Consider the following 16399-nt stretch of genomic DNA (forward strand, 5'->3'; position numbering starts at 1 on the left):
GAGCGCGCCACAGCTCTATGCCTACCGTACGTACTGTAAGCAACGCGCACACATATTTGGCCGTGAGAATAGCTATTTAATTAAAAAAGCCCCAAAAGCAGCGTTATGCGCTGTGCCACCCCCGGCCGCTCCCTGCACTGCTAGCGGCTTTCCTCCGGTGGCTGTTCACTCGCCCTTCGGTGCCAGAGGCCAAGCGAGCCGGCACCCCCGCGGTTCCCGCGCAGCTGACCCCGTTCAGCCCCTGTGCCCTGCCCGGGGGGCCGCGGCCGCCCCCCTGGCTCACCCGGCCGGGCGAGGAGCGGAGCGGGTTGGGGCGGCTGGGCCTCCTCTTCCTCCTCCTCCACCCGCCCCGTGGCCGCGCCCGGCGGGTGAGGCGAGGCCCGGCGCGGAGCTCGGCGCTGCCGCCGGCCATGGCGTACCAGGAGCTGGTGAGGCGCTGGCATGAGGGCGTGCTGGCCGCCGACGGCGGGCGCTGGGAGGCCGCCCTGGACATCTTCGCCGGCATCCCGGAGCCGCCGTCCCGGATCTGCTTCAACATGGGCTGCCTGCACCTGCTGGCAGGGCGGCCGGGGGAGGCCCTGCGGGTGAGCGGGGCGGCCGGGCCGGCTAAGCGGGCTGGGGAACCACGGAGAGGGACGGGGGCACCGCTTGCCCGTTCCCATTTTTGAGGGAATAACGGCTGAAACACAAAGGAATTAAAATCCTGCGCCTCTCATCCGGCACATTGAGAGCGGGAACACGAGGGGTTGACGGGCTGAGCAGGGACCCGCAGCCCAGCCCACGGCAAGGCCAGGAACCTGCAGGTGGGCACCGTGCCCTGAGGAAAAGCCAATTTATTAAAGCACCTGGCACGGCTGTCTGTCCCGTGAGGAGACACCTATAAGCCATTTCTTAATAGCACAGAGCTCAGGCTGGGCTGGAGGGGCCAGGGCAGTGGCTGTTGAGGACAACAGCGAGCACAGCACCATGGTGCCCCAGAGAGGCCTTTTAGACCCAGCGGATGGGCACAGGCTGGGAAGAAGCTCAGCTATACTTCCACATAGGTCAGAGTGGGTTGCTTATTTTTTCTGGTTTATAGCACAGTAAAGCAGACTTAAAGCGAGGCTTGCTGCTGGAGTTGCAGGAGAAGCCTCATCAAGAGGCACAGTCACTCCCCGACCTCCTGCGATATATTTTCACCCCTGCAATGCTATCCCTATCTAGGCAGTATCAGGAAAGTCTGGGGTTTCAGGTTTGATTTGTTATCATTGTGAAGAAACGGTATGTAGATAAGTGAAGGAGCACACCTAGCTCTCTCAGAAGGACATTAAGACAGTTTTCCCAGCACTATATTGCTTTGAACCATCAGCCACGAGCTGCTATCAGCTTTGCTAATATTTGTCTGTATTTATGTGTGAAACTGGACTAGAAATGTTGACTTATGGGTGCATTGTGTGAAGCTCTTCGGCTTTCTCCCTTTTACCCTTTCATATATCGCCATAGGCTGCTTCAGACAGCCTTCCCCAGCTCAGCTGGTCCCACTGCTCCCACTGTAAGGGAAAACTCTGCTCCAGGCACCACAGTTTTCCTGTTACAAGATGCTGGACAGCAAACATAGCTCATTTACGTCCAGTCCTTTTTACCAAGGAAGGGCAAGAACCTGGAGCTCAGCTCATACAGAGCCAAGACCTGGAAGGTGACTTGGAGCTGTCCCCTGCCCCTCAGCCCAGGTTGCAGACCTGTGCTTGTCAGTCCAGAGGAGCTGGTCATAAACCCAGGATGGCTTCTGCTCCCAGTGTGAGCGCAGCTTGGATGTGGCTGCCTGGGCACATTATACCCAGGCATCAATAGGAGTGATCCTAACTCGTCTTGGGATGTGTCTGTTTGTCTCCTTAGGCATTCGACAAAACTGTTGCGAAGGACAGCTCCCTAGCCGTTGGCTTCTTTCAGAGAGGGTTTGTCCATCTGCAGCTGGAAATGTGAGGCACATGTCCATTTTAGCCTTTGGTCTTGTCCTTTTTAGTCATATTTTATTCCTAAACCTGAATGATTCTATGATTTTAAAATACTTCTTCCACCAATCTTGAACAACTCACAACGTCCAGTTTGGCCTTGTAAAGCATGTCACAGGTCAGCAGGTCTTGTTTCTGCTAAGGCTGAGAAGATAAGAGCTGCACAGCTCTGGGGCCCCAGGGGTAACTAATACATAGCATTACTGTCCCATACACACAGATATAAGCTTCTCCTGTATGCAGGGCTGCCAGGAGGTTATGTTGCCATTCAGGTTTTCTTTGGGAATAAAAAAAAAAAATAAATAACTGCACTGCTTGGTGTATCTTCACATGGCACACATGAGTCTGACCTTCCTAAAAATGCAGTCTGCCCACAGTGTCCAACTCTCACTCTCTGCTGAGAGTGAATTTTGTGGGCCTGATCTCAGTCTCACTGATTTAACATAATGATTGCTCCACCAGTGTCATGGGATTGATTACTCACTGTTTCCATGGTTAAATCACAGTGACATCCTGCTCGGCAAGGTGGGTGGAAGATTTTACAGATCCCTTCTTACTTTCAAAGTTCAGTTATTCTATTTCCTGATATTTTCCCCGACCTTAATTTCCACCAAATGACTGTCTTTGTTTCTGGGAGGGAGTTAAAGTGAGCAGTTCTGCACTTAAAGCTGGCCCTGCAAGCAGCCACACAGTCTGTGCCTCTGCCAGAAGAGCAGCAGTCAGGGATGGTGGAGCCCCGGCTGGTACGCTGGAGCTGCTCGGTTCCCAGCACTGCACAGCAGCCAGCAGAAACAGAGCAAGCCTGCCTCAAGCACACAGGCTGTGCAGCAGGTCAGGGACAGCACAGCTAGCAGACCTGCCTCCTGCCCAAGGAGCTGAAGGCCACCAGAACTCCATGGCTTCCCTCAGCAGATGTTGCTCCCACCCACCCACATCTACCTGGGCACCTTTTCTTGGCCATGCTCAGTGACATCTAGTCAGGTGACCACTGCACAGTCCTTCCTGGACTGTTCCTTTCACCACCTGCAGGCTCAGTGGGAACCTGTTTTGATTTCAGTTGATTCAGGTGTAAATTCAGACTAATCCCCTCCTTATCGTTAGAGTTTCTCTAAAATTGTTCTTTCATTGCTCAGGCCCTGCATGTATACTCACTGCTCACCGTCAGCAGATGTTTCCCAGCCCTTGCTTCTCCCCTGAAACATCTGCTGGGACAAGACTGCCAGCAGCAAGCTGGGCAAGGAGCTCACAGCATTCATCAGTCTTTGTTCTTTACATTTTCTCTGCCTTGGAATTGTGACTTATTTCAGGTACCAAAACCTACTGTTCATCCCAGTCAGTAAGACAGTGCAGATAATCACAGAGAAGAGGCACATCATGTTCACTTTGTACTAACTACTAACATGGAAAAGATAGTGAATTGTCTGTGGTCACAGGATGACACAGATCTCTGGTGCAGCTCTCCTCATGCAGGCTATGAAGAAGAATACATGTTTTTCTGCTAGCTAGACTTTTGAACTTCTTAAGTAGTCTTCAGCTTTTTAGTCTCATTTCTTGTCATCTGTGTTGTAGGTATGAAGAAGCTCTCTCTGACTATCATATGGCCTTCAGTCATCTAAGACAAAATCCCTTCATCGATTACAAGCAGCTGGGGCTAAGGCACATTCTCTATGCATGGGAGGTAAGAGTCAAACCTGTCTCAGCAGTCTTCCCCCCCGTTGGGGCTGTTCTTCAGCAGTAGGCATTAGTAACCCAAGAGCTTTTCAAGACAGTACATTAGAACAGTAAAAACGTTGTGCTTACACTTTTTTTAAAAAAGGAACTTAATCATAAAAGTCATAAAACAATGTAATCTCTGAAGAGTTTAGCAAATTAAGCTGTTTAAAAAGTAAAATTATTCAGAGCAGATAAGCTAACCCCAATATAAAAATTCCTGTTTATCTATGCATGTAATATTTATACTTGCATGCATATAAGTTTTGTGAACTCAGCTGTAGAAGATGAAATAGGTTGAAGTATAGACAGTTGGGAACAAAACTGGTCCATAGTGAAGACTAAGAAACTTACATGCACAAAAGCCTGTCTTTCCAGCTGTCGCAACTGATCTTAGCATTACCTGTGTCTAAACTTACACACTGGGCTGCAAGTTATGTTTTGCTTCTGTAATATTACACCCTGCAGCTCTTGTACTGTTACATGAGGTCAACCTGCCATATCCTGTTCAAAAAAGATCCAAGTCTGAATTGATTGTAAATATTCATAATATCTGGAATGTAAAAGACTCCTAGAAACTGCAAGGGTTCATTTAGTCTTCTGTCATGAGTCCACACACACAGACTGAAAAGCAGATAGAGGAAAGGGTATTTAATTCTTTACTTCCGCAACAGGAGTCATTGTATAACTCAAGTCAAGCATGCCCAGAAACCTGTCATTCAGCCTCAGTCAATTTTCATGCACTTTATACCTGCCAGGAGGAAGCTATCCTTGGCCACTATGGTATTGCCCAAACCTCACTGTTTTTAACAGTTTCAGTGCCACAGCACTTGCCTTCTCTGAGCTCACACGCACTTAAGAACAGTATGTTCCGTTTGAAGGGTGCAGGGCTGCAGGAATGCCCCAAGACCATCCTGAGGGGGCTAGTACCCTTTCTGGTGTAAACACACCATCCCTCACTCCACATGCTCTAGGCATTGCCAGGACACAGTGCTCTCACTGTGCTGGCACTCCAGACTCAGGATCTGCATCCTGATTTGGCTCTTACATCTACCTACAGCTTATTTTTCAAAATACACAAACAAAATCCTGCAGAACTGTGCCATCAGCTTTCCCCATACATAGCCTCTCACATGCCACATCTGTTCTTCTCTGGGGAGATACACTGTATGGTTTGAAAATCCAGAAATATTTGCCTCTTGCAAGGCTATAGCACCTCTGAGCTGAGTGAGAACTGCTGCCTTGCCCCTCCAAGAGGGAGGATCTCTGCAGTTCCTGTAGCTGTATCAGGATCACCACCCTCCAACAAACAGTAGTCTTCTACTAGCATGATTAAGGATTAAAGCAAATGCATTTGATTAGCTGCAGCTCTGTCTTAAGTACTCCTTGCATCCAGATACCACAAAGCAATTTACAAGCTGATAACCCTAGGATATATAATAGCAAACTATCCAACAGCAAGTCTGCTAACCACACTTCTGCCTTGCAGACCAGCATCTTTTCCATACACTGACTGTTGGCCAGTAACAAGAAGAGATCTCCCACTCTTAGTTCAGCATATAGAGCAAGGCTTCCTAACACCCAGTCTGTAACACTCCCACACTTTGCCACTTCACTACTGAACATATCTACATACTGCTACAGGGTAATAAGCTACAGCTGACAATTTGCACATTCACAGCCCACTACAATGTGAAACAGTTTCAGTTATTTTGCAGTTAGAGGGAGTCAGAATTTCTCTGCACAGCAAAAAAAATATTACCTAGTTGTATACAGAAAGAAACCCAAAATCCTTCCTGGCTGTTTAAATACAGAAAGAATAACATTAAAACTTCTATGGTACCTGAGTCTTCATCTGGCTTTTCCCACACCTCTCCTTGCCTTGAACAGAGCTAACAGCTCTAGCACACCTAGGAGCTAGCCTGGAGGTACAGCTTTTATCTCTTGCCACTCTGATTATGAAGTTTTTTCAGCTGTGCTGCTCAGAGTATCTTGCCTGTGGCCAGTGGGGAGTAGATTGGGGTTGTTACTGTATCTGTGGTGTGTTAATGTCTGGGTCCTGTTTCTTGGCTGAGTTTAGTAAGTCATGTTGGGTTTCTGCTTGGTTTTAGCTCTCTGAGTTGTGCTCCCTCCTTGCGTACTCTAGGTGCTGTACAGCACTGCAGCAGCACAGTGCCACCTGCAGCAGTGGCAGGAGGCCAGGGTCACCCTAGATAAGGCTGTTGTATGGAGACCTGAAGGAAGAACAGCAATCCTGGACCTGGCGCTTGAGCGGGTGCAGGTAAGACCACCTCTGTGAGTTCCTGGGTATGTGTATTGGACTTAAGAAATACAGTTGTTGTATATTTGGGTTTTCTTGTCTGCCCACCTGCTTGGTCACCTGGTAACACAGTCTAAGCTATTTGCATGTGATACTATACCAACTAGTGCTTCAGCTAATCGAGTAACTCCATCACCCCCAGTTGCTTCATAGCACAGAAGCACCATAGTAAAGAATTTGGGGATAACTCCTGAGGCTGGGGAGGTTCCTTTCTAGTTCCTGCTGTTCAGGAGCTTAGTTCTATTCGTACTGTAAAGCAAGTTGCCTTATGCAGTGTTTTAAGTGCAGAACTCCTATGAGTGCAGATTTGGAGAGTCTCCCTTCTCATGACGCTGGCTGACTTTTTTGAGTCCCTTTGACCTCAGTAACAATTGGTGGCAGCTCAGATATTAATGACAATCACATTTAGAGCTTAAGTAGAGGGTAAAAGTGTTTCCAGGGTTGGTTTTAAATAATAGTTTCCTGTTAAGACTCTTATATGATCAGAAACAAGATCTCTGCAGAGTTCTCTTGCAGATCTCGGATTTACTCTTCCTGGAGTGTTTGTTATTTTGCTGCCTCCATACTTCCTTATTCTTTCTAAGAGATGATAACTTTTTTTAAAAAAAATCTAATAATCTCTTTTAGCATCATGTTTATGCTTTACATTAGTGTATTATTTGTATTTGCTACTAGCATGCTACTCAGTGGTTGAACAGATGAGAAAAAAAATTGAAGTTGAATAGAAAATGTGCTTAGAAGATTTGTTTAATAAATGTTATTCCACTGCCCTCCCTCCCCACCCATCCTATGCCGATAGAGTTAGTCTTTGACTTAGCACTGCTTAGTAGTGGCTCAGCTTTTTGTTTGCATGTGCTTGTGAAACCTGAGTGACCTTTTTCAAGTTCACAGCTGTTTTTTCAGCCAGTGTCTTCCTGGAGCTGGTCTTGCACACATAGGGAAATTATATTTGCTTTTCACTGCTGTTATGTTTAATTTAATGTTAATTGATGGCTTTTTCCTTAACTGCTTTCCCTACACTAGGACCATCTGTTTTTAGAGCCCATGCAGGTTCCTCTTAGGGAATTTTTCAGACCACGAAAGAAGGAAGTTGAACAGCTGGATTCAAAAGACTTCCTGGGTAAACCCAAGGTAACAGGCATGTAATCATTAAGATTCACAGCAAACAGATTAAAATCCTACCTTCTGACATCTCCAGGGTGCATTACTGTTGACCACTCCACTGATCGCTGTATTGGTGGAGACCCAAGAGCAGGATTGTCAGGGCTTGCAGCCAGTCAAGGTGTCTGGGACACAGAAGCTGAAATTGATTAGGATTGCCACCTCTTCTATCAAAAATGCACTTTGCTGCTAAAAAAAACTTCCCGGTCTTGGTTACTTTAAACTCTGAAAAAGCTGAGCAGGTACTCGGGGAACCCTGTTGTTGTCTCTTTGCTGACAATAACATCTTCAAGGGGAACACATTCTTCCTGAATGCTCCTACTCACTACTATATTCCCAGCGGGACAGGCAGGCACTTGGGAGACAAATGCTTTGTCACATTCCTTGATGCAAGTCAGCAGAGTATTTCTGTGATCCCTTTTGTGACCAGTGCAGTCAGCAGAAGTGCCACAGGCCAGAGAGCTCCAACATGAATAAAGGAAAGAGAAAGTAATTCATTCAGGCACTTCTAAAGAAACCTTGGGAAGACTGAAAAAACAGGGACACAAATGGTTGAGGCTGTTTTGGGACTCCAGCTTTGCTTTTTCCACTATATTCATGGCTCTACTTTATGCCTGACCTTAGAATGTCAGAAGAAAACAGGTCTGAGTAGGATAACCTTACATGAAGACTGAGACTCTCTTCATCCGGTCTCAATTCAGTCATTATTTTGACAGGTGATCTCGTCCATCATCCCCAATGATGAGTACATTGGCTTCGAGCCTCTCAGGCCTCAGGTGAGAAGGATGTAGCTGTGAAAGGAGGAATGGAGCTGTCATGGAGCTCCAGGTAGGGCCTCAGATCCTAACACCATCAGGGTAAGAACATACTGTTGGAAAAAAACAGTGCAATATCAGACTAGATCCACGGGGCTATTCAAAGCCAGTGGTGGGCTTCAGTGCTGGCTGGAAGGGACTTGGTGATGTGAGTCTCCAGCCTTTTGAGATGCTTTTTTGTCTCTTTGCCGTGTTGAAACAGTAGAGACTTAGGTATGCCCAACATGCATTTGCTCAGCACTTCAGTAAATTCGTCAGCATAAGCGTGGTTCCTTGCACTATAATATGAGTTTCTTACAGCCAAGGGTAGGGAAAGAGGCTTTGTTACTCGCCTCCTGATGGGATAGATAAGGAGGGGGAGAAATAGAAGGTCCATCCTGGTAAGGTGTGGAGCAGCAGACTTCTGTATGGATGCTGTGGTGTGATAAATGTGGTCAAAAGTAAAGAGAAAATGCCACAGTTTGGTATTCGGAGGGAAAGTAAATAATGTGGAGCTGTGGCTGTATAAGGTACTGTTGTAAACAGATGCTGTTGTTCCTCCCACAGAAACAGGGCTTTTATGAACCCAGTACTGATGCTCTGCGGTAAGTGTTCAGTTCCACCTTGGTTTAACTCTTCTCTCCCTATTTCTGTTCAGAAGGTCACGTTTTATTCTCTGGTGTCTTTGTCTGAAGACTTTGTGGGATCCACATCCACTTCTCTCCAAGGGCAGAGTGAATGACAAACATGCAAAGGCTTGTGTGGTTGCAGCAGACAAACAGTTCAGTGGCATCCCTCATGCAAGAATCTCAGGGCAGTTTGCAGGAGTTGATTCAATAGTCTTGGAAGACAGGCATGGATCATGCCATGGCTGGGGAATGGAAGCAGAGACAGGTGGTGGGTCTGTAGCAGAGGATGCTCAGCTGTCCCATCCTAGTTCCCAGGACAAGGCTTCCAAATACTTTCTCCCAGACCTGCTGTGCTGAGTCAAAATCAGCCTTGGTTTGAAAAATGTGAAAGTAATTTTTTTTTATGATATTGTACCCGCAGTACTTCAGGTCTGAGTTTAATAATTGTTTTGATCTGGAGAGTGCTTATCAGTAAAAGGAAAATGGGGCAGTTGATTTGGGAAATCAGTGTCTTTCAAGCTGCTTTTGTTCCCAGTTGGACCAAAGAGTAGCAATGGAAAACAGTTTCCCAACACCTGAAACTTCTAGCATGTGCCAGTTTGGATTGATGTAGTGTTCTGAGTCAAAGCCATCCATCATCAGAACTCAAGGGTTAGTAAAGGTGCTCTCATTTTTTCTTTCCAGAGACAGTGAGTCAGGCTACTACAGAGTTTTGTCCCATTATTACCCTGAGGACTCGGAGAAGTTGGCAGTGAAAGCCAGCAGTTTGGTCTTTGTGCTGACCAGAGGAGCGGATGGCTGGGCTACAGCCATACATGATGGACAGGTAAGGAAAACAGGTGGGCTGGAAATCCATCCCGACCACAGTCCTGCCTGTGAACAGGAGCTTGCTGCAACCCTCTGAGCATGTTCCTTGGGGACCGACCTGTAGCACTGCAGAGCAGAGAATGAGTTCAGGAGCTCATTTCCACAGGCCAGTTACTAACCATAGATTTCTCTGACACTTGGCTCCCACCAGCTTCTGCCATTCACCTCTGTAGCTCCACATGGGCATCTTTTTGGGCACTTGTGCTCTTCACGATACAGGATCCTGTTGTGGAATCATGTAGGGTAACAGACCTCACTAAGGACCACCATTTAGAGCAGTATTTGTCACCTGGGAGTTCTAATGGAGCTGGGAAGACAGGTCGGTCCTTATCTGGTGTGTAGTACGTCTGTTAAATTAACTTTGGGAGGGTTTTAGCTGTGTTCAGGCAGGTTTTATAAAGGGCTCTAGAGAAAACCTAAGGAATTAAAACCCAGTAAATCTGACTTCTTTCAGCAGACAAGGGAACTATCGTGTAAACAGATTGAATAGACATAAATAAATATGACAACATGCAAAATCTCTTGACAGAAGCCGTTTCTCATGTGCCTTCTTGAGCTCTTTGAAAGAGCCAGCGCATACTTGGATTAGGTTGAGCCAGTGAGTTTATTATCTGCCTGTTATTTCCAAAAAATGTCAAAAGGTTCATCACAAGACCACTAAAAATACAGTGAGCTGTTTGAGCAAGAGAGACAGTGCTTTGAGGGCTGATAACAGGTTAAAATACAGAAATAAAGGCTGGGCATAAATGAACAGGTTTTTCTTTCTTTCTGGTTTTTTTGTGTTTTTTTTTTTTATATAAAGGAAGTCCCCACAGAGAATCTGCTGTGACCTAAGCATTTAGCATATTCCTAAGTGATATAGTAATAGGGATAGTGATTTAGTCCTTCTTAAGTTAACCATGTTCTGTGACAGACAAACCATTCGGCATAGCCTGAAGCATACGGAGCTAACAATGAACAGTTACAGAAGTATTTGAATGTGCTGGCTGACTGCTCAGTGAAGTGCCAGATGAAATTCAAAGTCAAAAAAAGTAAAATAATAGCCACTGGTGGAAAAAAAAAAAGCATAATTACTCACAATGATCAGTTTACATTAATAGCTTTATAGCAGTGATTGTCAGAAGATACAGAAATGCTGCTGGACTGGTATCATTTGACATCCTTGCTCTCTCTGCCTAAGCATCCCCTTTAGGAGCAGGGTGTTGGGTTTGGTGGGTGTTTGGTCTGTTACTAACTGGGTGGCTGCAATGTAGCACTGCTTTCAGCAGAAAGATGTGTAAGGACCACTGGATTTTGTTCAGCACTTTCTGAGCACAAATAACATGGGCTACTGTATGCGACCCTGGGCCCTCCATGGACATGTTCATGTTGCAGTAGGGTGAGCAGGCAGTGGTGGTTTGCAAGGGCAGAAGCAGCGCGGAGTGGGGCTGGGTGGTTGGGGCTGCGTCTGCCACAGCAGCAGCTCCTGTCTCACCCTGCTCTGTGTCCTGCAGAAGCTGCGAATACCAAGCTCTCTCCTGGAGCCTGCCTCACAAGCGGATAAATGGGTGAGTGTAGAGGAATGAAGCTGGGTTAATTATCATTGATAATATACAGCTGTGGGCTGGCTTCAGGGGCGGCGGGTTGGCTGATGTAGATAAGGTGCAGCTGTGGCTGGTTCTGTTAAGTGGTTGGGCAGCCAAGGAAGAGAGATGGGGAAGCAGCAGAGAGAGCATGTCCTGAATGAGGAGAGACTAGGAGAAGGCAGCAGAGGGACTGGCATGAAGAGTATGTTGGTATGTGATGGTAAAAGATCTTGTTGCAGCTGGCTAGTTTGGAGAGTGCTGTGACAGGTGAGCCTTGCAACCAGGGGTGAGGAAAGGACCGAGAGATACATTTGGGACATTTATTTGTAAGGTTATCACAGGATAGGACAACTGTGTAAGAGAAACAGTGTGAAACACTGAGTGAGACACCTTGACTGAAGACAAGTGCCCTTAAACAGGACCAGCAGAAGAGTTAAGAACAGGAAAAATGCTTTTGTTTTTTTATATACATCAGATCTCTTTAAAGCAAAATCTGGGGGCTTGGATGTATAGCCAAGCCACAGTGGCTTGCATCTCAAGCTGATCTAGGTATTATTATCTCTTATCCACCATGGGCTGATGGGACACACAAAGATGAGCAGGTGCCATAGCTTTCTTGACCCGCTGTAACTTGTTGAGCCACTGGAACACCACAATGAGTTTGAGGGCTTGAGGCACGTGCGTATCTAGCCTGCTCCCCTGATGTCTACAGCCACTAGATGTAGCTCGAAAGCGGGTGAGGAGTGCTCACATGTTCTAGTTCACCAGCAGAGTGAGAACAGGTTAGTTTCCTGCAGTGGGACAGTAATACCTTAAACAGGCACTGCTTTTTTTCCTTGAGGCCATGTGCCTAAGGCCTAAACCCTCACCTTTGACTTAAGAAAACTTCCTTCCCTCCCATCTCCACCACCTGATCCCATTATTTTTCCATCTGAACCCAGTGTGGAAAGGTGCAAGTCAGGCCCCTGTTCCCTGTGAGATATTTTTGAAGCACGTGGTTGTTCTGATGTTGCTATGATTTATTATTAATTTTTCCCCCCTCCAAAAGAATCACTGGCTGTAGTGTATACTTGGGCATTTCCTCCATGGATGTCTTGCTGTGAGCCAGTCCAGGTTCCCAGGTGACCTGGCAGATGGTGGGGAGAGACCTCAGCACAGTGTGAGCTGCCTCCCTCTGCTCAAGCACCAACCCAGCAAAGGGCAGGAGGCCAAGAAAGTGTCCCTCCAAACCTCTCATCACCCCTACTACCTGAAAGAGCTGAAGAGACCATTAAGAGCCTGAATGCTCTACATATCCAGCCATTTAATGAACTAGTCTCCCTGGGGCTCTCTCTAGGGTTACACCCAGAAATTTGTAACTGGCTGCAGCCTTGGTCATGCATGCCAGCCTTGCCCAGTCTCCGGTGTCTTTTGCTCACTCCTTTCTGATGTTGTTCTGTTGCAGAACATCAGCAATGGGATTCCCCTTCCTCCTGCCCAGGTGCCTCCCAGCCGACTCCATGTGAAGCAGAAGCCAGGTAATCCCTTGGGCCAGGGACCTCACTGGGTGCTATGTGATGCTGTGCCCAAAGCCCCCTACTTTAGGGGTGTGGCAGGAGGCTGGCTCCCCACTGCAGCTATGGCTGCCTGTGTGCTAGCAGGTTGCAGAAGAGCTGCTGGGGGGTCTGCTGACTGTGGGTGCTGTTCCTCTGCTCTTGTTTTGTTCTGCAGAATCTCCAGAAAGAGGAAATGCCTCTGAAAATGATACCAGTGCCCAAGTGGACTTCAAGGTAAGGTGTTTCACAAGCCAAAGCTAGCACAGCCTCAAGAGATCAAGGCTGTGAAAAGTGCAAGGTTCCTGGCCGGATCCTTCAAAATTCCTGAGCTGCCCCAAAACCACTGAAAAAAATTTTCTTTGTCCATTTTCCCATTCCAAAGAGAGGCTCCCATGTGGTCTTTCCATCATCACTCCCAAGTTTGTGACCATACAAATTTGTGAGGCAGTTCAAGGTTGAGGCTTACCAGGGCAGTGCCCTTTTGCCAGCCCTCCCAGGAGCCAAGAGCCCCAGACACAGCAATGTTCTCAGGCACACACTTGACAGCGCATTTTGCAAGAGTGCTGTCTTTGAACTACCTGCTGTCCCTTCCCCCTTCCTCCTGTGTGGCATTTTCTGTCCCTGTCAGTCTGGGTACCACAGTTCATTCATATTTGTGTCCTTCTGGGATGATGTCCTCTGCACCTCCACATTATTACCAACCATTGTGTGTGACGGTGCTGGAATCACTCCTGTGTCTGCTTGGGGACAGCACCTCCCTGGCAGTGCCAGCTGCAGATCAGCTTTGTTCACTTTTGTCTTTGCTGCCCCTCTTTGTAGGACTTCTGGAGTAATATTTTTTTCAGCTGTAGTCCAGACAGAGGGCAGCAGAACATGGGAACTTGGCTGCATCTCTACAGCTGGCTGCAAGAATTGGGGCCCTGCTCACATAGGTTTGGGAGGTACCTGTGCAATTGGACCCAGAAACTGGCTTCTTGGGTCACGGGAGGAACATTTGATCCCAGGTTTTGAATCTGTAGTTCCCCCTCTGAAATTCAGAGCTGCATTTTTATGCTGCACTGCTGTTACAATAGTAGCACTGAAATGAGGGGTTGCGTTTGTGTCACCTCCCTTGATATGAGAGGTGATGTGGTCTGAATAACCAGACTGGACGCAGTGCCACATCTCTCAGCAGATCCCACCAACCTGTGGAGAAGCTTCATCCAGCACGGACAAGCCTGTTGTGCTGAGAGCGTGTTGCGAGTGCACCGTGGTGCTGAGGGCAGGCAAGGCGCTGTCTCTGCTGGACCTGCGGGCTCTGCTGAGGGAGCGGTTTGGGCAGCAGGCAGAGCGAGGGAAGCTGAGGTATGCTGCAGCACAGCTGGGCCCTCCAGCACTCCTGGTGCATGCGTGTGTGTGATGGGCTGGCAGCAGCCATTCCCCTGGGGATACAGGCATCCAACTGTGTGTGATCTCCTCAGAACATTTAATTTGGGTCAAAGCACTCTAGACGAAATTCAGCATAAATGTGAGCACACAGCCTTCCTTGTAAGGCTAACTGTACTATGGCTTTTGGTTTGGAGAACAGCGAGTGCTCAATGGGCTTTGGAAGCCCAACAGATCTTTCCCAGGAAATTGTACCATGGTCAAGAAATAGCACAACAGAAAGAAGTCTGTGCAGATGCAGTTGCTGTATATTGGATTTTCTCCTGCTTGGCTTAACCTTTGGGATACACTAGGATCAAGGCAGAGCAATCTGGGAGTTGGGTGTAAGCGTGCATTGGTCCTGGGGTGAGGTCTGCCTGACTGTGACACCCCTGGGGACAGACAGTCAGAGTAGTCAGGAGAGTTTATGATCTTCCCCTCAAATAAGTGTGTGAGAGGGTAACAGTGTCAGTCTCAGCAGTGCCATTCCTGCCCACTGAGCACGCAGGGTGGCCCCATGTCAATGTGCAAGGTGACAAGCTCAGAGCTGTCTTACAAAGGGAGCTTTGAAAACTGAAGATGGTAGAGGGCTAGGCTTGCCTCCAAGTTTGGCTTCAAGTGAGATGATTTGAGCTGTGTTAATGAATCTTTGCAGCTACAGGCATTTGGATGGCAAAGAACTGGGTGCAGTTTCGGGAGAGGAGGATCTAGGGAAGATGTGGCAGCAGCTGACAGATGGCAGGCTGATGCTCTGCTGCCAGGTACGTGGGCTGTGATGAGTTTCCCTGCTGTGCTGGACTCAAATCTCTGCTTTGCCTTGCAACCTCCGTGCTGACTTTCTCCTGCAGGACTCTGACTCCCACTCGGGCAGACCGATCCTCTACCGGATGCTGGCTCAGCACTCTTACCTCGCGCAAGGACCGGGGGACTTGGAGTTCAGCAAGGGGGATGTGCTGGATATTCTCTCTGAAGGTAGCTCTCCAGTCTTGTCTGCAGGCTTGTACTGGGACAGGCTTTTGGAGTGCTCCAGGGAGGGACTGGGGAATAGATGGCCTCTCCAGTGCTGTCTCAGGTTCATATCCTCAGGAGGTACAGGCTTGCACTGGGTTTTGCCCAGTTAAATTCCAGCCATGAAAACTCTCACTAATCCCACTCATGTGGGCCAGGGCTCATCCTGCTCCTTTATGTTTTCCCAGTGAACGAGGACTGGCTTGAAGGACGCTGCAATGGCAAGACTGGCATCTTCCCCAAATGCTTTGCAACCCAGACCAGTTGTGGTGCTGCCTTCCTATAGCGAACAGTCCCAGCTCATTTGGGCCACAGCCAGCACAGCCAGGAGCCCTGCTGAACCCAGACAGGAGATGTCCCCCACTCACAGATCCCATGGGGTCAGTTCCAGCAGTCCAACAGCATTTTCTACAGCCTATTCTCAGACTTGGCATGTGTACCTCTGTGCTTACACTGCCAAAGATGTGCCTGTGCAGGGCAGAGGGAAGGGAGGGGGATCTGGTATATGGCTATGGGAGTTGCCCATGTGGCAGCTCAGACTGGAGGGGCTCAGACTGCTGGGTGGCATGTGGTTCTTCTGGGTGGCCCTCACCCCACTCTCCCTTGTTGCTCAAGTTCAGGCTGGGAAGGCTGAGCCTCACTAGTGAAGCCAAGGATAGCTGTCTGTGAGCAGCAGGCAGAGCTGTGTCACTCAGCCTCCTGGGTCACATCTCCTTATCTCCACCAGAGAGAGGGATGCTGCTCTTTTGAAAGGCTTTTGTAAGCAGTTTGCAGTGGGGTATATGGGATAAGACCTTGGGTTAGGACCACCATGTACCATCTTCCATGGCAAATGTCCCATGGATCTGCCAGAGCCAAAGGGGTCTGACCATTCCTCAGCCCAGATGCCTTTGGTTCTTCTCTTAAGATGTTAAGTCCTGCAGTATGTTACTGCTTCATACTGCATGGGCAGGGGTCCTGCAGCACGGAGGAGAGGTAGCTGTGGGAATGCCACTGCTCAGACCAACCCTGGGCTTTGGCATAGCCTTGGCCTGTCTGGGGAGAGAGCTAGGTGGAGCGGGGCTGCTGGCTGGAGCTGAAGGGACTGAAATGACTGTCTGGTTCCTGCAGCTGAGCTGTGCTGGCTTCTGCTGATCTAAATAAAACACTCAAGTGCCTGGAGCTGGAACCTATAATGGATTTGGTGCCTGATAAAGCTGGGCTATGTAACTTGAATATAAAATAAACCCTGAGCCAGAGTTGGCAACTCTTAAATCTTCCACTTGTTTTTTTTTCTGCTGAGATATGCCAGTAAATATTTTTAAAGACAGCTGACAGTGTCTTTAGGAAGACACTGTCACATACAACAAAAATCTTGCCTATCTTGTACATGGCAAGATACAGATAAGGTCACCCCCCTCCTCAGAGTTTAGGTG

The 16399-nt window shown here is 48.0% G+C and overlaps 1 protein-coding gene across 3 annotated transcripts; it reads left to right on the top strand.

The window, feature by feature from the left end:
- Nucleotides 1–101: 101 nt before the first annotated feature.
- NOXA1 (NADPH oxidase activator 1) lies at nucleotides 102–16238 on the top strand. Of its 3 annotated transcripts, none has more exons than XM_027809635.2 (15): nucleotides 102–584; nucleotides 1876–1958; nucleotides 3561–3669; nucleotides 5848–5982; nucleotides 7045–7152; nucleotides 7899–7958; nucleotides 8544–8581; nucleotides 9290–9431; nucleotides 10966–11019; nucleotides 12482–12554; nucleotides 12748–12806; nucleotides 13744–13916; nucleotides 14632–14737; nucleotides 14825–14948; nucleotides 15173–16238. In XM_027809635.2, exons 1-15 carry the CDS (start codon nucleotides 411–413, stop codon nucleotides 15268–15270), a joined length of 1536 nt encoding a protein of 511 aa, XP_027665436.2. In that variant the 5' UTR covers nucleotides 102–410; the 3' UTR covers nucleotides 15271–16238. The 3 variants fall into 3 exon arrangements, with proteins under 3 accessions (XP_027665436.2, XP_027665438.2, XP_014137738.2); XM_014282263.3 differs by having other exon boundaries at nucleotides 103–584; nucleotides 13747–13916; XM_027809637.2 differs by lacking the exon at nucleotides 1876–1958.
- The last annotated feature ends 161 nt before the right edge of the window (nucleotides 16239–16399 follow it).

Source organism: Falco cherrug, chromosome 9, assembly GCF_023634085.1.
Source record: "Falco cherrug isolate bFalChe1 chromosome 9, bFalChe1.pri, whole genome shotgun sequence".
NCBI classification, from domain to species: Eukaryota; Metazoa; Chordata; class Aves; order Falconiformes; family Falconidae; genus Falco; species Falco cherrug.